This window comes from Grampus griseus (assembly GCF_964374135.1).
Source record: "Grampus griseus genome assembly, chromosome: 11".
NCBI classification, from domain to species: Eukaryota; Metazoa; Chordata; class Mammalia; order Artiodactyla; family Delphinidae; genus Grampus; species Grampus griseus.
Window position 1 is genome coordinate 9,023,239 of NC_139005.1, and position 26,826 is coordinate 9,050,064.

At 37.3% G+C, this 26,826-nt stretch overlaps 1 protein-coding gene across 1 annotated transcript in view; it reads right to left on the reverse strand.

Moving 5' to 3' along the window:
* The window catches only part of LRP6 (LDL receptor related protein 6), a 178,247-nt gene that overhangs the window by 46,946 nt on the left and 104,475 nt on the right, over positions 1 to 26,826 (reverse strand). Inside the window, exons 6-10 of the mRNA XM_082665597.1 lie at positions 23,430 to 23,826; positions 22,194 to 22,365; positions 4,740 to 4,956; positions 3,350 to 3,639; positions 1,827 to 2,053 (exon numbers count right to left, since the gene is read on the reverse strand). Coding sequence (XP_082521723.1) covers positions 1,827 to 2,053; positions 3,350 to 3,639; positions 4,740 to 4,956; positions 22,194 to 22,365; positions 23,430 to 23,826 — 1,303 coding nt within the window. The remainder of the gene's footprint in view (positions 1 to 1,826; positions 2,054 to 3,349; positions 3,640 to 4,739; positions 4,957 to 22,193; positions 22,366 to 23,429; positions 23,827 to 26,826) is intronic.

The window sequence follows — 26,826 nt, forward strand, 5'->3', positions numbered from 1 at the left end:
AGAACCTGATTCACTTCAGAACAAAATATATGTATTTCTGAATACAAGTAATTCGAATTTTTAAACTTCTTTTCAATTTGTGTCATCAACTCTCCCCCAAACTAAGTTGCCGCAGTACATCAAGGGTAAAAATTAATAGCCTTTAACTGAAACTTAAAAGCAACGTTTGAAAACGTATTTGGTCACATGGTCCAAGGTAACATACTGCGACGTGTAAGAGCAACGAACCACCCCTTAATGTGTCAGCTGGTCAGTGAACACTATTACTACAACCCCTGTGAAATTTTAGAACCCTCTTTTGCTTTTGTTGTACTCTTTTGAGTTCTTCACCTTAACCTTAGAGCAGCTCAACAGTATAGGTTTTTTACACGTGAGGAGGCCAAGGCACTAAAAGTGTGACTGATTTGTCTGATGTCTTCAAGCCAGTCATATGGCACCGCTAGAACTAGAAGCTAATCCTTAGCCAAATGCCCTTTCAGCTGAACTAGTAGTGCTAGTTTCAAGACACTCTGAATACTGGGAGTAGGAATGTTCTCCACGTGCCAGGTCTCATCAAATACCCATGGCAGACATTCACTCATCAGCCTGTTAGCTGATGGTTGATTTGGTAGCAATGTATGAACATGGTTTTCTGAAAACTGAAGTTGTCTCGGTCTTTGTTTGCATTTGTACTTGTCAGCTGACAGGCACGTGCACACCCCGAGAGCCCAAGAGAAAACAACTGTGGGAGAAATTTCACAGTTGCCAGCAGCCACATAAACTAGAGTACTTCGTCCCAACTACTAAATATCTGTCTGGTAACTAATGTTTAGAATAAAAATCACCATAACCCAATCACAACATGTCAGCACAGAGGGGGCACTTTCAGTATGACCTTCTTAACTACATGGCTAACGAGCTAACCATGGAACTGACTGATTCAGGGAAACTATTTTTCATTACGGCTACAGTAAATATGTTTGTATGTTCACACTGTTAACTTCTGCTTTTTAAAATGGAGTTATTCTTCACATTTCAGATTTCTTAGATGCTGGCTTTTTAAAATTTGCTAAATCATGTAAGAAGGATCATCTACCGTTGAAAAACATGTCACGTTGTAAAAAAAATAGTTTATCAGAAAGTTCACTGTTTAATATCAAAGTTTCCCCAAGTTTATAATAATAATCAAACTAATTGTCCATTTTTGAATTAACAAACGTTCTAGAATGGAGCTTGTAAAATGCAGTTATTTCCTAGCACACATTATTTCAGTGGTTTTACTTTCATAGGTTTGGAATCTGGTGTAACTTGGGAGAGAGTGCAAGCAAATACAGACTTGATGACACCTTTAAAAAGGCTGTCTACTTAGTATATAAGTATGATCATTAATATTTAATTATTAATCCATTTCACTTTTTTTTTTTTTTTTTCCCGGTACGCGAGCCTCTCACTGTTGTGGCCTCTCCCGTTGCGGAGCACAGGCTCCAGACGCACAGCCTCAGCAGGCATGGCTCACGGGCCCAGCCGCTCCGCGGCATGTGGGATCTTCCCAGACCGGGGCACGAACCCGCGCCCCCTGCATCGGCAGGCGGACTCCCAACCACTGCGCCACCAGGGAAGCCCTCACTAATCTTTTTCACCCAATGTTAATGATGACAAAAGTCAAATTTAGCTAATAATTATTAATTCTAAATCAGTGAAATCTCAACTAATGGTTTTAAGATAAAGCCTGTCTATGGTTGACTTGTCAAATTCCTAATAAGCATTATTTAAGACATCAAGAATATAATCCATAACTTGGCCATGAACAATGCAGTTGCAAAGAATGCATACAAAAAGCTGTTTACCCTTCAGCGGGGTCCAATGCAAGAGCTCTGGGACTATCTAGGTCTTTCCACACCAAAACTTGTCGGTGCTGCCCGTCCAACTTTGATACCTCAATTCGATTTGTTCCTGTGTCTGCCCAGTACAAGTTCTTCCCAAGCCAGTCTACTGCCATGCCTTCTGGATAATCTAAGCCAAATTCTACCACATGTTCCAGTGCACTGCCATTCATAAAGGCTCTGCTGATGGTCTGCAAAAATAAGATTAACAAAAAAGTCACAGGGCTTAAGTACAAAACACCATCCAGAAGGAATGTATGGTTTGTTTTTCGATGGGTGGGAGGATCCAGAAGAGCCAGAGGCATAGTTTCTCAATACAATTCACATATTTTATGAGCAAAGAAAAAAAATGATGTCAACCTCTAATAAATGCAACTGTGACCTCAAGTTTTATTGCCAATTCAGGGAGAAAGTTTTGAAATTTTTAAGGACCAGAAATTTATTCTAGTAGAACAGTGGAATGACTATTCTTGTAAAATTTATTAGTAATCAAGTGAAAGAGACGTGACCAGAATGTTGTAGACTTTTAACTGGTAGTCAGTTTCCTGAGGGTATTTGAGAGTAGGCCATGTCACCGTGTCAACTGAAGATCTCAACAACCTTATATTGATACCTTATAGAAGTGCATGTGACTATTATCATACCATTACCACTGTAGCTTTGAATCCCCTAAAAATTAAAACCGTCATAATTCAAGCTATTAATAACAGCTGCTACTTCATGGCAAGTACTATCCTAAGTACTTTGTGTACATATATTTTCTGATTTAATCCTTACAACAGCCCTGCAAGATAGACATTATCGCTATTTTCAAGATGAGGAAACTTACGAACCCACACAATAAAAGCCAAGATAAAGCATTTATTCACTCATTTAACAGATTTTACTGAACACCATTAGAATCCAACTCTGGCTCTAACATTCCATGATTTTTTCACATGAGACAAAATTTTACACAAGTTATCTAAAACAAGTCCAAAACAATCTGGAAGAAGGAAAGCTTATTCTCCAGATTTTCCGGTTAAGAGCTCCTCCTTATGGACTCAATGTGCTTTTCAATATTTATTCTAGGGGGGGAAAAAAAGGTATGCTATAACTCATAATTGCCATTTTCTACCTCAGTCAGGTGCCCCAAAATTTTTTTTAATACATTTAGAGTCAAGTCTCTATAAGCCATTTATATGAAGCATACAATTGCTTACTCTCTAACTGAAGAAAACGTCACTCATTAAATTCAAACAGAACAAAGCAGAGGAAGATTATGTCTTGCAGATTGAGAACACTCAAGCAGAGTATCTTGCACTAAAACATACTTAATAAAAAATACTGAATGGGCCTTTCCCTCGACTTCCTTTAAAAAGTTAAGTGTTTTTGTAGAACTCTGCCTATTAAGTAATGAGGAAAGTTGATAATAGCACGAGGAGTCAGAAATCCTAGACGCTCTCCCTTTTAGCCTCCAGTTTTAATATTCCAGTTCTTTTGCTAACCTTGAGTGATATGTCAGTCCAGTAAATTCGGTTGTCTGTCACATCAAAATCCAAAGCAGAAGCTTCTTTGACACCAGTGAGCGGGATGGCCACGTTATTATTGTTAGTTTCCAAAGAAATTCTCCTGATATCTGCTCTCCGTGAAAACAAAAGGAAAGCCTCTGGGACAATGCAGGTCTTCATGTCACTGATGAGTTCAAAGCCAATGGGGCAGGCACAGCGAAGGCCCTGAGGTCTATAGAGGCAGAGATGGCTACATCCCCCATTCTCCTCAGCGCAGGGGTTGGAACCTAAAATTATAAAAGGGCACAGAAGGACACACACATGATACAATCAACACATTTTCAATTTAAAATGACTAAGCATTTGTTTCACAAAGACCAAGGATGATATTTGCTCCCAAATCTAGAGTTTCAGTTGTAATCTCATAGACATGCACTGTGAGGGTTAATAGGGAATAAAAGGCCAGGCACAGTTGTGCAGGCCTATAGTCCCAGCTACTCGGAAGCAGGATGGCTTGAGCCCAAGAGTTTTGATCGGTAATGCTCTATGCTGATTGGGTATCCGATTAAGTTGGCATCAGTATGGTGACCTCCCAGGAGTGGGGACTACCAGGTTGCCTAAGGAGTGCTGAACTGGCCCAGGTTGAAAACGGAGCAGGTCAAAACTCTTGTGCTGATCAACTGGGAATAGAGGTATGACAAAAATACTTTCCTTTGTACCCACAGTAAACTTTAACTAAACTGCATTATTCATACAGTAGAAATTCTTTTCATGAAGGGGTGTGTGTGTGTGTGTGTTAAGTTTAGCCCTTCGATTCAAACTATGTAGGCAGAGTACTAAGCCAACATTTAAAAGGTTATTCCTGCCAAGCAATCTGATAACTTAAAGTTCTCATTTGTTTCCGGATAAACAACTTTAAAGAAAGTTCTTGATTCCAAAATTATTCATGGACCATCTACATGGTGCCCAGCACTAGGTCATCCCCAAATATCACTGAACTTGGTGATATGCTGAAAATATGTTTGGAGGTTTCAGGAACCAAAAGAAGAAAGTGATTTGGAGTATTTTCCCCGGGGCATTTATTTAATTTCTCTGGTTCTTACATTTAGGGTTTGACAGTAGGGAGGTGGAAGGAAATGGAATGATAGTCCCTGAGAAAGAAGATAATTGTCTAAAAGCTGTTCACTGTCTTCCTTAGCCACTAGACACCATGGGATATGATGTAAAAGGTATCAGACTTTGAGAAAAACGTACTTGTACCACAAAGAATTTATGTATATCCCCTCAAAACATCAACAATTTACACTGCTGACTTTACAAGCTGCTGACTGTCTCTATCTTTTCTCATTCCTCGTTCAATCTCTAAGAGAACTGTGGAATTACTTACCAACGATTCGATGAACATTTGTGGCCTTCAGGCCCATGAGGTCAGGGAGCTGGTCTATGATGATTTCCCGCTCTGCACTTCGTTTGTGTACTCTTTCGATGCTACGCCTCTGCCAGTCGGTCCAGTAAACATAGTCACCCAACAAAGTAAACCCAAATATGTGGGGAATTTTGTCTTCCACTAGCACTCGTCTCCCAGTCCCATCGGTATTCATAACCTTCAAGTTTAAGTTTAAAGAGAAGGAAGAGGAAAAGATGTGTACTTATTCTTCAAACGTATATAAAAATGACAAAACCAACTATGCCTACATCAAAATCCAAGTGTCATCTTAGTTACTCCTGTTACAATGCTTTCACAAAGTGACAACATGTTGGTTTAATGAGAAGGATTTCGAAGACTCAACGTGGGCTCGTATTTTACCTCTACTTGCCCAGTCTTTTATTACCCTTCCTTCTAAAAATCCCGGCAACATTAGATTTAGTAGGCACCTCCTCTACTAAATGACTGTGTAAAAATTAAAAGTACAATATTATCGCCTTAAGTTTGCTTGTACATCTGTTTTCAAATTATAGTGTACCTTTGCACATATTATTTTATTACGTATTGTGTTTTATAACATATTTTATTTTATCATGAGAGTTTTGCCTGTTTGACATCTAAGGAAACTAAGATTCAAATAAGGTTGCACAGCTTGTACAGAGTTGATGTCTTTTTTAGAACTCCTTCTATTTAGTGTATTTTTTATTTCATTGTTTTTGTTTTAAAAAAAAAAAAACACTCTAGATACTCTCTCTGCAACTAAGTTTCAAGTAGCTAGGACGTATCAGCTCTTTCCAACTACCCTACAGCACAGCGGTCCCCAACCTTTCTGGCACCAGGGACCAGTTTCGTGGAAGACAATTTTTCCACGGACTGGGTGGAGGAGGATGGTTTCAGCATGATTCAAGCACATTACATTTATTGTGCTCTTGATTTCTATTACTATTATATTGTAATATAATATGAAATATATAATGAAATAATTATACAGCTCACCATAATGCAGAATCAGTGGGAGCCCTGAGCTTGTTTTCACTTGCCACTCACTGACAGGGTTTTGATATGAGTCTGCAAGCAACTGATTTATTATGGTCTCTGTGCAGTCAAACCTCTCTGCTAATGATAACCTGTATTTGCGACCTAGAGCCCTCACATGTGCAGTTCACAGTAGGGTTCGCGCTCCTATGAGAATCTAATGCCGCCGCTGATCTGACAGGAGGCGGAGCTGAGGCAGTAATGCGACCAATGGGGAGCAGCTGTAAATACAGATGGAGCTTCGCTCGGCTCACCTCCTACTGTGCAACCCGGTTCCTAACAGACCACGGACCACTCTTGGTCCGTGGCCCGGGGTTGGGGACCCCTGCTATAGCAACATTATTAAATTCATTCTGACATTCTCATTGTAAACATCAGCAATTTCCCTAGGCGTCTTATCTGTCTCTGACGTTGCAGAAACATGTACTAATCTTCTGTTCTAAAAGACAGAGGAAGTATTCTAAAGCACCAACTTCCAAGTCCTCATCTGAGAACATTTCTATCATTTAAAGTGGCCTGTGTACCAGGCAAATCAGCCTTCAGAAATGTTATTGTTACTAATAACATGTACATGCAAACACCCACCTAAAAAGAAGTATCAGGAATAATCTTATACAAGTATTAATTTTTTATTCATAAATTATATTCCATGTAAGTCAATACTGTGATGCCTAGATGGAATGACAAGCAAATATCTTTATCTCTCCTCTCTAAAAATTTTAAAACACTTGTTGACCTTCCCCAAACATCCAAACCTTGGAAACAAAATACTTAAAAATTGAGCAAAATTGTGCCATATTCTTGTATCTTCACTTGCAAATATCAATAAATATTTGATTTATATCTGATGGAAGAGAGATTATATTAGTTGGATGTTTATCTGTTCATATTAGATACAAGAGGACTTCTATTAAGCCAACTGAATAAATCTATATTTAAATGTAATGTTTTTTAAAAGTCAAAAACATAGTTAAAAAGAATTAAATACTACTCCAACTCCTAACATTACACACTTTTTAAAGTTAATAATTTCTGCCTGAGACATGAGTTTAGATTTTTTACATTCACATTTTCTTGCAACAGACCATTCCTGGATATATTTTATGATGTCTACGGTTTATCTTAAAATTACTTTGGTGTTTAACAGTAAAATGACTAAGCAGAGAAAAAGGGTTGATAATCTGTTTTCATATATAACTAGGATATAATCTCTAGAATAGCAGGAACCTAATTTCATCTATTTATGTCTTTCACAGCTACTATTAAAGAGCCTGGCAGAGAACTCAATAAATATTTGTTAAATAATTTTTAAAAGGAGGGACTTCCCTGGTGGCGCAGTGGCTAAGAATCCGCCTGCCAATGCAGGGGACATGGGTTCGAGCCCTGGTCCGGGAAGATCCCACATGCCGCGGAGCAACTAAGCCTGTGCGCCACAACTACTGAGCCTGCGCTCTAGAGACCGCAAGCCACAACTACTGAGCCCGTGTGCCTAGAGCCCGTGCTCTGCAAGAAGAGAAGCCACCGCAATAAGAAGCTCATGCACCGCAACACAGCGTAGCCCCCGCTCGCCACAACTAGAGAAAGCCCGCGTGCAGCAACGAAGACCCAACACAGCCAAAAATAAATAAATTTATTTAAAAAAAAAAAACTTTAAAAGGAGACAGGTTTCCTAAGACCTACGACAGTCATGAAACCTTAGTAAAAATGGAAATTAAAATTTATATAACAGTTCTTATCCTCAGATCCTAGCTTAGCCATGTGAATGAATGAAAGGTATTCTTGCCCAAATTTTAAATCCATGTGAAAATGCATACTACTGCCTACTTTTAGAGAATGGATACTTTCCTGATCCCTCCTAAAAGCAGAGCTCCAAGAAAGAATTTCTGGCCCCATTTTATTACTGCCTGGAAACTCTGATCAGGGTGAAAATTTTTCCTGTATTAGACATAATTTAGAATAGTCATTATTTTTAGGTGGGAGAAGCTTATTTTAAAACTCTGTCCTTTTGCCTCCACCCTAATATGGAGATTCTCTCTTGACTCTGGTATCTTCCTCTACCCTCCCTGCAAGAATTTCCTCCCAATACTATGTCCTTCCTTCCCAGGATCTCCAATTTCTCCCTCTCCATAAGGTCCTTCTTTTCTGCCTTTAACACAGTTTCCACCATTTTAGAGAGACACAGTTTAAAAGCTGAATGATTCTGTTTTTGCTGCCATGTTCTCTGAATGATCTGTAGCTGCTGCCTCCACCTCTTACCATTCATTCCCTCACCTCCCTACAACTGGCTGACAATCCGAGACTCGGCTCAAATGACTACTGAAAACGATCAGTGACTACTTTTCTGTTCTTCTCTGCTCTTCTGCACAATCTGCTTTCTATCTCTTCATCTCCCTGGTTCCTCTTTCCTTCTTCAAACCTGGCTGGATATGTTCCAAGATTTCCTGAGTTGTTCTGTCTATAAAACACCTTTCAACAGGCCCATCAAGTCTTAAGGCTTTAATATGACCTTATGCAGAAAAATTACAAATATGTAAAGTTCTAGTCTAAAGCCTCATCAGTTTCTACTGCAATATTTCCCACTGCATCTACCAGAAAATGTACTGCTACCTCATCTAAAATGTCATATACTTAACGGGAAACCTATCTTCTCCATTAGGCGGAGGAGTTCATCATCCTATCAGAGAGCATCTAACACAGAGTGCTAAACATTCTGTATTACAGACCTCTAAAATAATACTTTCTTACAAGTGTATGGTATAGTAAAACGTGTCTGCTTTTACCTTATTCCTTGTTTCAGTATTATCTTAAATCAATTATTATCTTACGTTTAATAAATACTAATTTTGCTGATTACTATGCTCCAATATTGGCCTTCCTATTAAAATTTATTTGCTGATCTAAAAGCATACACTAGTTACCTAATACTGAACTTTTTAAAAATAAAATCTAAATTTCTACTTCAAAAATATTACAGGATCAACCAACTCTCCTCTTTCAGTTATGTGTCCTGCAACATTCTTGTTTGTTCATTTTGAGAAATTAACAACTTAAACAAAGATAGCTGATTAGCTATGAATTTAGATAATGGGCAAAGAATGAAACTGAAAACCACAGTGAGAAAAATAACAAAAAGATAATTCCAAAAGATTCTTCTGGTTTACACAACTCAGCATTTTCTTATTTAGCATTTATTCTTCATTCTTCTGCTCTCTAAAAATCTCTTATGATTAGCAAACAATACTCTGGCAGAATTAGACAGATTTGGATTTTAAATATAAGATCTATCACTCACTAGATACCCTTAAGGAAATTTCTCACATGTAAAATAGGGAGAGAGCACTTCCATTACTGAATTATTTAAGAAAGAAAAGAATGTTTACTTATATAGCACAGTATCAGATTAATAGATGCTCAGTAAATGCTGGTTCTTGCCCTTTATTGTTTTAGTAAAATGCTTTAGTCCCTAAAAGTAAATAGCTATACTTAAATGGCTATATTTAATTAAGTTAGTAAAATATAGTGCTTCAAAATAAAAATGAATACATAAATATAAAAGGATACGTGGAAGTAAAAGACCAAACCACCACACCGTTTTAAGCTGAATAAAAACAGCACAGACTTTTCTGTATCCTGGCCACTAGTGGAAAACTGCAGGGCTGCAGCCTTATTCCCATTTCCAACCCCCATTCTTATTGTTTGCTTATGCTGCTTAGATGCACAGTAACTAAAACAGTAAACAAAATGGAGCAGTTTGACAATTTGATTGGAATATACTTTCTGCTGCTCTACCAGACCCTCAACTCCCCTCCCCACCCCAAATCAAACAACATTAATAAACATATCTACTAAACGCAAATCACATGAAAAGCATGATGAATGCTAACAGAAGTTTACAACAGGGCCTCTTCTAGCTAAGGGATTACAATCTGGTTGAGGAAGTAAACTATATTTACATTAAAACCATAAACATACACCCTTCTCTGGCGTACAGCTAATCAGGAAAAACTTTAGGAAGGAGCAGGAGTTCAAATCCACCTTCAAGAATTAGAAGAATTTGGACAAAGAAAAAGAGAAAATGATTTTTCAAAATAAAAGAAGTAACACACGTTAAGACACAGTCATGGATGTCTTGTTTGACTTTGAAAGAGACGCTTTGAGGTGGAAAGAATACAAAAGGGACTCAGAGAGACAGCACCCTATAGGAGGTATGAAATTCCAGGTAAGAAAAACTATAGAAAACAAGAAACTTCTGAAAGCACTTTAAGGAGAGTGACATAACAAAGCTATATTTCAGGAAGACCTCATTTACCTCTATTACTGCATCCAGATTGTGCTTAAGATAAATATCTTAAATATAGAATTACGGTTAATAAAATTAATAATATTTTCAATTTCTATGGGATGATAATAGAGCTCCAAAAATCCTCTTTCTGAAAGTCTTTGGGGCTAGCTCTATTTTAGAATTTGGACTTCTCTGAAATACCGAAAGGCTAACACAATGCACATGGCGTATCACCTCTACCTGGGTCCAGGGCAGCACTTCATTGCCAAGCATGATAATATTTTTCCAGCAAGACATATACATATTCCCACAAACGGGGATAAATAGGGACTACAATTAGTCTTACACTGCTTCAAGTCAGACTCCTTTTTTTTTTTTTTTAACTGTTTTTGATGTGGACCATTTTTAAAGTCTTTATTGAATTTGTTACAATACTGCTTCCATTTTGTGTTTTGGTTTTCTTGGGCTCCCCCACCAGGGATGGAACCCGCACTCACTGCCTGGATTGCCAGGGAAGTCCCTCAAGCCAGACTCTCTACCAACTGAATTAATAAAAATAACTTTCGGTTTCAAGAGCTTTTTGGATTTCAGAATTGCACATAAAGGATTGTAGGTTAGGAATGCTTTGGTGATCTTCACTCTGGTCCCCTGACAAAACTGGGGCTTGGATCAGTGTTAATGCTGTTTTAAGTGCAAGCAAGGGTCTCAGGAAGAAGAAAAACAAGCAAAGGACATGTTAAAAAGATAAGGTAATTTTTAGCAACATCTGGCAAATCAACAACAAATGATAATGAAGGTCTTAAGAAGATCTTTAGAATAGCACAGAGTCCAAGAACTCAAATATAGTTCCCTAAAAGCCACAGCTAAGGATTTTGTAGCTTTGCACACTAGAGTATTAGTCCCTTCCAGCTAGCTATTCCTTGTTCTCTCACTTTAAAGGCAAAAACTAAAAGTGTTTTTTTGTGGGGTTTTTTGGGGGGAGGGGTAGTAGAGTAAATAAAGTACACACTAAAGCTAGATATATCACATCTATTTCAAATTAAACAATGTAATTAAGATATGCTAAGATACTTTAAATGTAAGTTTGTAACCACACTGCTTCCCTTAATTCCCTATCTTCCCATTCTTGACTGTTGTAGTAGCTTTTTACAACAGGGTTGGGTCTAGAACAGTGCTGTCCAAAAGAAATACAAGTTACAAATGTGAGTCATGTGTGTAACTTAAAATTTTCTAGGAGCCAGATTTTTTTAAAGTTTTTTAAAAAATAGGTAAAGGTAATTTTGATAATATATTTAATCTATTCATATATATCCAAAATATTTTATTTCAACATGTAACCACTCTTTAAAAATTTATTAGCGAGATTTTATGTTTTTTCTTACTAGGTCTTCTTAGTATGCATTTCACACTTCAAGCATCTCAGTTCAGAGTAGCCACATTATAGGTGCTCCATAGCCATATGTGGTTACTGGCTACCCTAGTGGACTGCGCAGTATTAGAATTTCATGGTGGTGACTATAGAGCCCACAACAAAATTAATTTACTCCTGTTTTAGATTAGACCCCTGTCCCCCCTCAAACCTGCCACCTTCAGGGTTGCCCTAGACTCATCAGGCTCCGTAAAGCCACAAACAAATGCCTTCCATTTCGTCTTTCCTCCCTCCCCAGCTATGCTATACTTAATTCTAATATGGGTTAAAATTACTTCAAAAATGATTTCTCATGAAAAGAATAAAACTCTACTTTTTTCATCTTTTATCACATTTGTAAGTTTACATTTCAAAGTTCTAGCTGAGATTTGCAAGAGTAAGGACAAAGGCCTGATTCTTTCATTTCTTTTAAGTTATATCAAAATAGAAGTATTAAAATCACATTTATATTAATAAGAGAATCCCTATCTGCCATCTCCTTGGCTCTCCCCTTAAGAGCATTCTAGATTGACAGATAATGGTTGAAGCCAGGTAGTTCCTGAGTATCTTTACTCTGCTTTACTACATGTCTGAAATTTTCCATAATTTAAAAAAAAAAAATGAAGAGAGGAAAGATAAGGGAAAAAGTCCAAGGGCATCCGAAGAATAATAATAGTTGTTAGTAATAAATGCTGTTATCATTTTTGTTGTTCACATGATGTAGGAGGCAATTTATGAGAATCCTCTGAAGAAATTAAGGGATCAAAAACTTAAACAAAATCTGATTGTGAGACTTTACTTCTAAAGAACTACATATTTCCCTTTATACCGAGACTGATTACTTTCTGAAATGTGTTTCCTTCCATTACTTTTGCAGAGTTGACACTTCTTAGAAAATTGGCTTCTGCCCTAAATGCTTCTCTTTTATCAGCCACACAATCTCTCTCTACTACTGGGCAGAAGCAACATAGAGAAACAAGAACATGTTGCTTTGTCTCAAAGAAAATTACTGTTACATTTCTCATACCCAAGGAGTAACAGTTTTGGACAGGTTACTAGGTTTGTAAATACAGTTTTAAGCCCCTTTATGTTTAAAATAACCACCCAAATCCTGGTAAAAGCTTGCTTGTACATTCTGAACCCAGAACAAATGCACCATTTTAGGCCAATCCAGAAGATAACCCTTATGCTTTAAAAGCTGAGCCAACACTAATTAAATCTTCTTGAGGGTGTGTTTCACCATATTACCTCAGAGTGGTTTAATTAAACTGAAATTAGGCTTCTGTCACTTCTAAAATCTACCTCCAAATCTGAACCAGAGTCTCCAGTGGTTTCAGCTGCTTCAACCACATTGTGGTATGGATTTAACATTCTGAGGCATTTCCAAATATTGCAAACCACACTGAGCATACGGGCTACAACAGGAAACAGATGTGGGTTAACCAGAACATTATCTTCACAGAGAGGAGGTAATAGCAAACCTTCTGCAGACATCACATCCGGTTTTTTTGAGTAGTTTCATCAGCCCATTAAATGCCAAGACAGGATTACCCATGAAATCCTGGAATGCAGCCAGTCTACTACCAAAGTTGCTGCTATGCAAATTCACTTGACTGGACATGTTCAAGAAATAGATGACAACAGGACAACCAGGCACCCCTCATAAAATGAACTGGGAATGCTATCAAGTTCCAAAAAAGAAATGCAAATGAACCATTCCTCTTATACTGTTCCAGCCAATATCCAAAACAAGTAGTAAAGTAAAAGTTTATATATATATATATATATATATATATATATATGTGAGACAAATAGGTATCGTTGGGGGCTGATTCATCTAATTCATAGGTTATAAAGTATAATTTCATAGAAATGGCATTTTTGAAAACTATATCGATGGAAATAACATTTCAATCACGCAGAATCTCACTGGGGTGAGAAGGAAAGAGAAATGCTTTGCATCCAGTAGGGGAAGCAAAGGGACGCCACGCACCTGTTTAAGAGAGCAGTAACGGCAAATTCAGTGCTGCATTTAAAGCCTTTAACCTACTTCAAGACATATTATGTCTGAGTAAATACAAGTGATTTTTCATATGGAAAGAAAAAGTATCAAACTTGCACTAGGTAGTTTCATAATATTTTTTCAAGGAGTCGTGCTTAGAATATTAAACATTTGCAGTTACTATGCTCTTTTACAGATAGAGCTACGAATTGCTATTGTGACCAAAGCATTCTAAAACATGAATTACTCAGGAAAACTATAAAATTGAGAACAGATTTTCAGCTGAAGGTATCACTATGATGAAAACCAACACCACCTTAGTCAATACTCAAATGCTTCATGAGATACTTGTGAGAAACCCACTGTCCTGGAGCCTTTAATAAACCCTCAGGGAAACACATTAGCATATTAACAAGGGAAAAATGCTCCCTTTCCTCTCATTCTTTTCAAGCACAACTAACATATATTTGGAGTCTTAGTAGGAAAAAAAAAATCAACTCTAACATCTTAGTATTAAGACAAATTACTCAAGTACCAATGAGCATGCCTTATGCCCAGATACTGGTTTTTAAATACTATTCTTCATTAAAAAGAACCATGGCTCCTTGGCATGGGAAGTAAGAGAAAGCTGGAATATGCTGTTGTTCCAAAAAGTATTTTAAAAATGACAGGGGCTCCTTACAAAATTAAAATTAAATGACCATTTGATTCAGCAATCCTACTTCTGGTACACACCCAAAAGAACTGAAAACAGGATCCCAAAGAGATATCTGCACACTCATGTTCACTGCAGCAGTGTTCACAATAGCCAAGAGGCAGAACCAACTTAAATGTCCATCAGCAGATGAATGGATAGAGAAAATACGGTATATACTACAATGGAATATTATTCAGCCTTAAAAAAGACGGGAAACCTGTCACAGACCACAACTCGGATGAACCCTGAGGACATATGCTAAATGAAATAAAGCCAGTCACAAGAACATAATACTGCATGGTTCCACTTATAAGAGGTATCTAAAGTAATCAAACTCTTAGCAACAGAAAGTGAAATGGCAGTTGCCAGGGGCTGGTGGGGAAGCAGTTGTTCAAAAGGAATGGAGATTAAATTTTGCAAGATGAAAAAGTTCTACAGATCTTGCAGAACAATGTGCATATAATTAGCACCACTGTACACTTAAAAATGGTTAAGATGGTAGGTTTTATGTTATGTGTTTTTCACCACAGTTAAAAAAAAAAGACGGAGGCATGTCAAAAGGACACAGAATCACCTTGAAGGTGATCCTAATGCCAATTCTGGAACAATTTTTGCAACGATATAATGATGATAATGAAATATACCCTGTAGAATAAACTGAACATCCACTGGCTCATATATACACATATATATGTGCATACATATATATATGAATAATTGAATAAATAGGAAAGGGGACACCTCTTCCTTATGGGAGAATTCCAATTAATATAACAGGAATAATGGAAATGGTATCAGTGTTAATTTCCTGGTGTTGATCACTATTCTATGAGTATGTAAAATGAACCTGGGTGAAAGTTTTATTACTCTTGCAAATTTTTTGTTGAAGTCTGAAATTATCTCAAAATGAACAGTCTAAAAAAGAGGCAGCAGAACTCAACACAATAAGTACTGTATTAGGAATCAGGAAACTTGAATTCCATTGTTTTCTTCATAAACAGCAAGTTCTATGACCTTTGACAAATTAAAGAAGCTAACTAATCAAAAAGCAACAAACACTGCTGAATTCTGGGAAGAGAAACCTGGGATAGAAAGAACAAATGTTTGTGTAAGTATATGACACTATCTAGAAATCATCTGATAATGTCTAAACCGTCTGAACATGGCTTTTTTCCCAAAGACAACAACACTTTGAAAACCCATGAAACTCTGTTTGCTTACTATCTATAGACTAATGAAATCTATTGTGGCAGAGAAGGGTTTGGGATTTTTTCCCCATATTTTAAGAATAACACTGTAACTAAAACACAATAGTAGTGTTATAAATCTCAACCAGACATAAAGACCAAGTCATAAATCAATCTAAAATCAAAAATAAATGAACATTTAACGTTTTAAATGTCTAAAGCTAAGTGAAAGAAGCCATACTTACAAGGTAACATACTGTATGATTCCATTTATGCAAATCTAGGTGCAGAGGTTGCCAGAGAGTGAGTGTGGGGAGTTGAAAATAAAGGGGCAGCACAAGGCAGTTTTTGTGATTGATGGAAATGTTCTGTATCTTAATTGTGGTGGTGGCTACATGACTCTATGCACTTATTAAAACTTATGGAACTGTAAAAAAATCAATCAACAAAAACAAAAAACTGAACAGGGTCTATTTATTAATAGCATAAAGCCTCTAATTTCAGTCCTACTTACAAGCTCTACAAGCCTGGCAGATCTCAGAAGCTCAAAATTATAAATGAAATAACAAAATACTAATCTGTTGAAAATCTCAGCACTATAAAAGGGATTCTAACTCCTTCCCTCAGATTATTATTTCAGATCAAATCTACCAAAAAAACAAATCATAGTACAATGAAGAGTTTAGGAAATCTATTGAGTTCAACAAAAAAATTACAGGGCCTGCATTATAACATTCTCAACATTTTAAAATTGTAAGCTACACTTAAAGTGGAAAAAAAATTGAAGGAGAATCCTTTGCTCGTTATGGATAACTTCAGCAATGACTATTACATAGAATCCTTAAATAGCTGGTGATAAATTAAGTTGAAACAAGAAGTTAAAATACTTGTTATTGTTAACATTGCTCTGTGTTTTGCAAATTCCCTCCCAAGAAGCCCGAAAACTGTGGTCCTTGCCATTATATTACTTTTTACCCTTTCCAAACCTTCTAAAAACAGTAAAAATAAAATCTCTATGACCCCTTTAAAAGTATAATAGTTTCCCAGCTACAGGGAAATAACCTCCTGAAAAATAATGTTTTACATGAACTCCATTAACATTTACATGTTTGGCAAGCTTCAAACAACGGCTTTAAACATTTATTTAAACCCACCATGCATATTAATAATGGAGTAGCCTGCATACAGGTCAACGCAAAATCTAAATGAATAGCTTACTGGAAGTCACTAAAACTGAGTTACTAAAGACACTGAACCCCCAACAGGCAAGTTTTCTTTAGGTGATAGGAATTAAAGGCACAGTAAATAAGGAAAAATTTAAAGAAAAAAAGAAAACAGTCATGTCATCTTCAATATAGATTCCCTTTTAGCAACTCTCCCAAGCAAAGTGTTTAATTTGTTCTTAACCTATGACATGCAGTTAATATAAAAAACATCAGAAAATGTTATAACTGGAAAGAACCTAAAGATCACCTGGTTCAAATGACCTCACTGGCCAAAATACAAAGACCGGAGATTATGTGAATTATCTAAAGTCACCGAGTTAAACGGCAAAATCAAACAAGAACTAGATCAGGGTCCAATATTATAAAATGTTTCAACAAAACATCTAGAGATTACCTCGATAAAAACTAAACATTAGGGCTTCCCTGCTGGCACAGTGGTTGAGAGTCCGCCTGCCGATGCAGGGGACACAGGTTCGTGCCCCGGTCCGGGAAGATCCCACATGCTGCAGAGCGGCTGGGCCCGTGAGCCATGGCCGTTGAGCCTGCGTGTCCGGAGCCTTTGCTCCGCAACAGGAGAGGCCACAACAGTGAGAGGCCCGCGTACCGCAAAAAAGAACAAAAACAACAACAAAAAAAACCCACACTGTTATAAACTGTAAAGAGGATGACCTCTCTTCTCAAGAAAGTAGGACACTGAAATCAGGACTCTTACTTCAGGGGTACAAAAACCAAAGGAATAAAGAAGGTACTTCTAAAATAATGACTGTAACTAAAAACAGCTCCCCACATATTAAATGGTTTTATACTAAAACATGAGGCGAAAAAGTATAATAGCAGAACATTTAAAAAATAATCCAAGTGCAAGTTCAAACTTGGTCACTAAAGTGCTTTCTAGGTACCAAATGAACAGATTATCCTAATTTACATAGATAAAATTATACTAACTCCAACGTGAGGCAACTGCATCTTGTTTGGTGAGGCTCCAGGGTTTGCTGTGCCAGTTCAGGAAAATATGATCACACCTATCATCAAGCAAGTTTCTCTCACTATAAATATGTGCAATAACTTTTTTAGAGCCAGACAAAGTAGAGGAGATAATGAGATGACAGCACATACAACTGGACGATATACTACTCTGGCTGCTATAGATGATAACAAGTTAAATAATGTTGTTAGAATTGTACATCAACAGGTAACCTTCAAATAGCAGTTCAAAGATAGATATAATCATAAGATACACCCCAATCAGAAACAAGATGATAGCCCATGCTTACAACTCAGTGAATACAGTCTCCAAATCCAGGTATTCTGTTGAGCTGAGGAATCTAATAACGGAATTTATCAAAATCATTCTTCCATTATTATATGTCAAGAAGATGTGGGGAAAAATATATATTCATATATATACATACATATAATGTGGTAAAGTAGTAGGAATGGGCAAAGATTCAGGTATTTAAGTTATCCTGAACATTTCTCTAAAACTAAAAGTAAAATCAATTTTAAGAAACACATAAACTGGCAAAGATTCAAAAGAAAGAACTTGTTGGTACTTGTCATACACTCAGGAGAGCTTTATCTCAACAACAGATGATTATATTATTATAATTTCTTAAGGAGGAATTAATCTTAGAAAAAACATTAAGAAAAACCATCATAAATGGGTCCTTGTGTGTTTTAACAGACTTTCACAATACACAGGCTAAAGACGCCAAAGAAATTACTTTTAAAAAAATCTGAATACTTGGGAAACAAATTTCTTTATAAGAGTACTGATTAAACAGAGGAAGTTGTCAGGAGAGGAAAATACAGCCCTGCATAATAATCTCTGTTTCTGTTTCCCAACAAAATTGTGCCAGGTATAATTAGATTTGGAGAAAACTACCTATGGACACTGTTCTCTAAAATAGGGAAATTTACAATAAAAGAGGTATGAAATAATTCTACATGTCCTTGAAGTAAACAAGAAAAATCTCTCTCTTCACCTACAACCACTAGGTGTTGTTGCATTTGTCAGCATAAGCTCAGAAATGAAAAGGGGAAAAAAATGAATAAAAAGTATATAATGAGAAAGTAAACTGTGAGAAAATTTCAGCTATGACAATATTATTATTTTCAATAAAACCAGCGACTGAAAACGCATTAACTGAAAATGTTTTAAACTTATAAATTATCTATGATATGTCTTCACTATTGGTAAGCAGTACTGCAGGCCCTCAGTACAACCAATGTTTCTGGCAGTTAAAACGGACCGAGAAAAATGAGAATACTGTTAAGACACAATGTGCTTCTGCCTACTGCAGGGTCTTATAAACCCGAAATAAAGGCTTGTTTGATGTTCCCCAACCAGAAAAAAGAAAATGATCCTTTCTGCTAATACTTTAGTATTTATTATCAGGAAGCCCCAGAACACTATAGTAACACTTGGGTGGGGAGTAGAGGGGACCCCAGTGCAGACAAGTAAACTAGAAGCTTGTATGTAAAAGGTGATGAAATGATTTCAGCATAATGAAGAAACGTAAACAAGTACCAGGAAGTACCTTTTAAATAACACCTACAGTTAAGTGGTCACTATCAGTTGAAAAGCAGGGAAATCAGACATATCCTCACAAACACATTCTTATATTAAAGCACCAGCCAATACGATGACTGTCTTTTTTTTAAAAAATGTGACATCATCAGCAATTCCCTATGTACCATCCCTCTCTGCGGAATTGGTTATAGACCTCAGGTAAACCTATTTATTCTTTCTTGCAACTCTGTACAACAGAAGCCGAGTCTGAAACCCAGAGCTCCCCATTAATTTTCTCTGGTTTCCCCAATCCTCAGACCCAGCTCCCCAATATCCAGCATCTGGTTACATCACCACTTACCAAAAAAAGTGAGTGAGAACCTGATCTAAGGAATCTCCACTGAGGGAGCAGAGAGCATAAGCGAATGAACATTTTAAGCTCTTCCCATAAGATCCACTCAAAACACAAGAGTTTACTATGCCTTACACTGCTACATAATTTATCAAATACCTATCTTTTCTTCCCAAATGTACTGGAAACATATATCCCAAGTAAACTCTAAGTCTTCCAGAAGAGAAGGCCACTACAACCATAATTTAATATTTTCTTATAGTCCCAGGAAAAAGTACCTTTCATTCTTGGGCATGACAAAAGCAGGGAAGCTTTCTTAAGAGAAGGGGAGTAGCAAGGAGCATGTGACCTAGACTAGGGTCAGATCAGCACCTAGGATCAGCTGATACATAACAAGAGGCTAGCAAGTAATCCTAGAAAAAGAAGCATTTTTAAAATTCTGTGTCTTCCCAAAACTTTTAGTCGACCTACTACTGAGTAAAGCCAAATGAAAAAGCTGGTGGTTACAGTTGCTCCTATAATCACTACTAGTCTCAGAGAGGGAAACTAACTAACAGTTTTTCTCCCTCCGTTATGCAATATGGAGAGCTGTGCTCTTTCCTTAGTTTGCCATATACCAGCAATTTTACATATCATTGTAAATTTGAGGGTAACAGATAACAATGTCTGCTCTCTTTATTTCCCAGATGTGTCTGTAAAAAGAATTTTTTTTTTTACATTGTAATTGTAATTAAAATTACAAAAGCACTGAATGTTCAATTAGGGAAACTTCATCAGAATCTCTGGGGAAAGAATGAGGGGAGGTCATTGTGTATATAATTTGGTGGAAGGAGATATATCACTAACCTCAAATAATCTGTCAAAAGGGAGACAAACAACAAATAGCAGCTGTGTTCCAGTAAACCTGGAAGAAGAGAAATAGATCTGAAAGGTAAGTTTAAGGATGCTGGTACAAGTCAAGGAGGAAGGAAATAAGAGGTGAGAAAGCAAATGACACCACTTATAAACACATACACAGCTCAAAAGGCCAGAACTAATACTAATTTTAAGACCTACTGCACTTCCTGCAAACTAAGAAAATAAATCCTGTAAAATGAATATTAGATATTGTTATATAATGTGTATTCGTTTTTATTCTTAAACACTGTCATTCAGAACCTCCATAAATTCCCATTTCTTTACCTGAATCCCTCCTGAACTATTTGTGATTTTGAATGAATTTCTATATCTAAAGTGCTAAAAGTGATCTGCAGTAGGGAAATTAAGACTTGAAAAATTCCCAGAAAGAAACAAATGTTTTATTTACAATCTAGTCAGTCAGTCATAGTAAGCTAAGAAAGATCAAATACAGAATTTTTAAAATCCCTATAGAATAATAAATCACGTGTTCTTCCGTGATGTAAATTATGCGCTCTTCCCTTATGTGCAGACATTCCTCTGGGACACATGGACTTAAACTATTTTTCTAAGAGTAGTATACCTATACACTCATGTATAGTCCACAGCTGATCAACAATACACATTTGTGAACTGGATGGGAATGCTGTGAGATTTGTACTCAAGCCTACCCAAGTGAAGCTAATAGCCTGTCTGAAAAGTGAACTGGTAACCTTTGTCTCATTAGCACTGCACTCCAGCTGCTAGATTCAAACCTAACTTGGATTTAAAGGGGGTGGGGGCAGTGAAACACTAACAACAGGGAGAAAATTTATATAGTCAAGTCTATGCATAATTTTCTATTAATGGAAACCAGCTGCAAGAGTTGAAGATGGTTTTCAGTATTTAAGCCTGGTGGAATACTAATGGCTTTTTTCTATTCCAAGATTCCATTCTTAAAGGAAGGCCCTTTAACTCATTATTCCCTCAGAGTTCCTGACATTCCTAAGAATCACCTTTCTAAAGTAACTGCTCCAGAGCCCAAATTATCTATCTATTGCGAGATGTGTGCTGTGCCTTTGAAGAGCCATTCAAAGCTATTCCTTATATGAGAAGTCATGTGTTTTCCAAAGAAATATTGTGATCAAAACTCCGCTTTAAGTATGTGATTCACAAGACCTCTAGCAATTCAAAGTTGTAAAGTTAGACTTCACAATCAATTATCAAGGATATATGCTCTTCACAAAACAATGTGATAAAATAGTCACATATTCACATATGGTGGTTGTTTCCACCGTAATTCTATTCTGATTGCCCTTAGTTCTATCATTTGGAAAATATTTCCCCCAAGCTTTGGCTAATTAATTTTTCTCCCACACAGCTCATAAATCAATTTAAAAACCATTTGCATGTAACCATCTTAATAGTTAATATATGCCACCACCTGCCCCAACACCATCACCAACAGAAAGTATATATGCATGTATGGGCTTTGTTTTCCTGACAACGACTATCAGCTCTTTCAGTCTAGAGTTTATGTAATATTTGGTTTGTGCAAACTGCCCCTAGGAAATTCAGGCAGTGGCTTTACCCATAATGAGAAAAATCATTCACATAAGCTTTTAAGACTAGAGATACATGAATACCCATTTCTCATGCCAGTGTAACTCAGAAATTTTATGGTTAGATGGAAGAAAATACACAATCCCCAGAATCCTAAAGGTTGAATAAAATACCTCTGGCACCCCAGTGAAGATGCAAGAATATCTGCATCAAATTACCATTAATTCAAAAACGATTACAAAACTGGTTTCAAAATGAAAAAGCAAGAAACAAACCTCAATTTTGTCTGTTTTGGCATCTCCCCAGTATATTTTGCCTTCATCATAATCCAAGGCTAAACCATTTGGCCAACCAAGAGAAGTGTTAACCAACACTACTCGATCAGAACCATCCAGAGCTGCTCGCTCAATTTTCGGGATTTCTCCCCAGTCAGTCCAATACATGTACCTATAGAAGTACACAGAGTATGAGCTAAAAACAGATAATAAACTGTAACTTTCAGATATCCTAAAGGTGAGATCCACCCCTCCTTTACACTGATCATCTGTTAACACCACAGAAGGAAAAAAACATAAGACAAACATACGAAGAGTAAGTTTAAGACATTTATAACAGCAGTGTGTAAGCTTGTAGAAAATTTTCAGAATGAAACAGTGTTTTCTAGAACTGATAATGCCTCCCAATAATGATACTCTATTTTCAGCTGTGTTTTTCAAAATATTTTGTGCTCCTTCCCAGGAACAGTCCTCTCTTACTTGCTGGCTTGTCATCTCTGACACAAAAAGGTTAAACCACTAGTAATATTCAGATGGCAAACTGATTTCCCCAAATAACTAACTCCTCCTGTAGCACTACGTGATTCTTGAGGCTCCTGAGAATTTAAGGGGCTCGAAGGCATTGGTATGCACTGAGGTGTAATAATTTGTCATTATGTTCACCCTCAGGATGAATCTCATAGTAACAAACAACACTGGTGAGTATGCAGAAAGCTGTGTTTCCCTGGACCATCGTCAGGGTATTATAGCCAAAAAAAAAAAAAAAGACTAGGCATAAAGCTACATGGCCTGACCAAGTTTTGGAAATCAAATCATTTATACGCTTGGGGACATACAAAAAGTAAGATATATTCTTTACCAAGTCGTTCTGGAAGTACTGAAAATGAGATGAAATTAAATTTTCTAGGGGGGAAGAGAAAGAGCTCTGAAAACAACTTCTTTCCACAATTTTCATGGTCATGATGCAACCTCGGCAAAATCTACAGCCAACACCCACAGTCAGCAAGCATGGACTTAATTTAGAAAGAAAAAATATTCAAAACATTCAAGGAAATAAACTAGCAATCCTTTAACTTGAGATTTTATTCCAATCACTATATTCTAAAAATGGACAGTTGTTAAAGAGCTATTTATTGGAAACCAGCATATACTTCACATTGTTTTTCTCAATGTTTCTAGGAACCTGTAAAAAACCAGAAACACCTGGCAAAATTTTCTATCAGCAGAGCCTCTTACCCAACCATGGGATCTAAAACAATAGCCCGGGGTTCCTCTAAGTCCTCTGAAATCAAGATCTTCCTCATGGTCCCGTTGAGCCTTGTCACTTCTATCCGATCAGTGCCAGTGTCTGTCCAATAGAGATTTCGGGCAACCCAATCAACAGCAATACCATCAGGATGGGCGATCTGAGCAGTGACCACAAACTGACTGCCAGATCCGTCTATGAATGAGCGGCGTATGGCCCTCACTTCATCATCAGTCCAGTAGATATAGCCTTCCACAGGATCATAATCTATGGCAATGGCATGACGGATGTCTTCCAACTGTAGAACAATGTCTGTGAAATCTGGTGTATCCAAAGAAATTCGTCTCAAATCTGTCCTTCGGGCTAAAAGCAGTAATTCAGTGGCACCTAGAACAACAAAGTGAAAAAAATGAAGAAAAGACTTGAAACCCACAGGCAAAATTTAGTTACTCTAAATAAAGAATGCAGAACTTCTTCAGTAATTGAAAAGTAATGAGTATAAAAGGATACTAAGGGGCTTCCCTGGTGGCGCAGTGGTTGAGAGTCCGCCTGCCGATGCAGGGGACACAGGTTCGTGCCCCGGTCCGGGAAGATCCCACATGCCGCGGAGCGGCTGGGCCCGTGAGCCATGGCCGCTGAGCCTGCGCGTCCGGAGCCTGTGCTCCGCAACGGGAGAGGCCACAACAGTGAGAGGCCCGCATACCGCAAAAAAAAAAAAAGGATACCAGGGTCTATTTAGGGTGGAAATGGAAAGTAATGCAGTAAAACAGGAGTGGCTTGACTATGAGGTCAAGCTCTATAATGGCTGAATTCTCCAAATCAAGTTTTGATTCTCTCTCTGGCTTCACCCATTATATAGCCCCTGGAATCAATAACATTTATTTAAAGGTATAATGAATAGCAACTAAGTAATGACTAAGAAGCTAAGTAGCTGAATATCAGAGGAAGGAAGTATAGGTCCTTTGTTCAAGAAGGATGTTTAAAAAGGTCTTTACCTTTTTAATCTAGGACAAGGATCTTTTGTGATTAACGAGAATGTTCTAAAATTGGATGTACTGTGATGGTTGTAACTCTGTAAATTTACTAAAAATCACCGAATTGTACATTTGAAATGGTTGAATTTTATAGGTAAACTACGTCTCGGTAAAGCTGTTGTAACAAAAAGAACTACAGGGCAATGCCTGACACAATTAAGGACAAAGGAACCTATGGAGGAGGAAACAGCAGCAGAAGAGAGAGGGAATCAGATAAATACGACACACTGGGTAAGGGTTAGAGTTGTTCATCTGACAGAACTGGATTCAGGCAGTTACACAAACTCGGGCAAAACACCTAATCTCTCTAAGCCTGGTTTCTATAGGGTTGCTGTGAGACTTTAAGGAGATAAATGTAAAACTCAGAAATGTACCAAACATTTAAGTATTCAATAAATACTAGCTAATATATTATTATTATTACCATTAGAAAGTAAACTTTCAAATTTTTATTTCATTGAGTTTTAAATCAGATTTATTTATGAAATGCTTTTAACCCAAAACAGTATTCAATAAAAACACTGTTGTGAATGAGAATATTAATCTTTTTGTTTGCTTTGATTTTAAATATTCAAGTCAACCACTAGCAAAAAAACATTTAACTTTATATAAAAGCTAATAAAAGATAGTAAACAGGGCTTCCCTGGTGGCACAGTGGTTGAGGGTCTGCCTGCCGATGCAGGGGACATGGGTTCGTGCCCCGGTTCGGGAAGATGCCACATGCCGCGGAGTGGCTGTGCCCGTGAGCCATGGCCGCTGAGCCTGCACGTCCGGAGCCTGTGCTCCGCAACGGGAGAGGCCACAACAGTGAGAGGCCCGTGTACCGCAAAAAAAACCAAAAAAACAAAAAACCATAGTAAGCAGGTTGACATCTCAAAGAGCGAAAAAAGATTCCCAACCAAAGAAATGAGTCCGAAAGAAAATACTGATATTAAACTTCAAGCATTAATCTGGAATCATAGTAGAAAACACTGAGAAGAGGAGTGAAGAAGCTCTCAGCATCAGCTTTTTGACTCATGGATTAATTATAAATGAACTCTGTCTTGGAGAGAATACAGCCCTAAATGCCACAGCAGGCACCAACTAGGAGTAACTTTATCCAATTCACTGCCTCTGCTAACTACCAAAAGAAGCCAGCCCTAAACTCTGCAAACAAAGAAGTCATAGAGAGTGAAGCTGTCAATTTGGCAAGGTGATCAAAACAGAAGAGTTAACTTAAGGCTACTACATGCCAAATGTATATCTGAAATTCAAAACAGGAGTTAAACTCGTACATCTGCACTGCTATAGGGTGTAAACAGACCACTACCGCTAAAATAAATCCTCTGTTTTAAAGTCAGGCTACATTTTTAAACAAAAAGGCAACATTACAAAAACCTTTTGTTTTAAACTGAAACCAAATTATTGTCTGCCATGAAAACCGTCTGACAAGAGTCAGCCAGCTTCACCTTTGACTAGGAGGATAATTTATCAATGCCAAGTCATGACAAATATCCTGTACACCAACTCAATTCCATCTCTCTGACTCCCTGACCCCCTTGCCAGGAACTCTAACCCACTCCTAAATAAAGGCTTCTACTTCTCAGAGTTAGATAAAGAAGCCACTGCTAAATATAACAATTTTCTTATCAGGTCTTGCTGGTGGCTAGAGAACCAGATGGTGATCCATAGGGGTAAGAATGAAGAATAACATTCTCATTAAGAAGAAAAAGAGAAGAACTGGTGTTATCCCAAACCAGAAGTCCCTTGAAATGTCCTAAATCAGAATACTTCTCCAATATGCCCTCTCTCTATAGGGAATTGAGAGTAAGGAGAAGAGGCCGTGTGGTGGTTAAGTATAGAAAAAGTTGCTTTAAACAGTACAATAAGGAATTCTTTTCTTCTTCTGAAGGCAATTCTCTGTTGTTAAAAGGCAATTAAAAACATCATTCAATCATTTTTTAGAAAATGTTTATCCCATGATAGTCTTTATAGTTAAAAGTTTAATAAACATCTTTTCCTTGCACTGAAGTTCTTTATTTACAAATGCTACCTACTGTTAAAAATGTATTCTTTATGAGAATACTCATTTCCACAAGAATCAATTGTGATCAATGACTATGAGATTTTTTAAATTTCATTTTATTTTTTTATTTATTTATGGCTGTGTTGGGTCTTCGTTGCTGTGCACGGGCTTTCTCTAGTTGCAGTGAGCAGGGGCTACTCTTCGTTGCAGTGCGCGGGCTTCTCATTGGAGTGGCTTCTCTTGTTTCAGAGCACGGGTTCTAGGCGCACGGGCTTCAGTAGTTGTGGCTCGTGGGCTTCAGTAGTTGTGGCTCATGGGCTCTAGAGCACAGGCTCAGTAGTGGTTGCG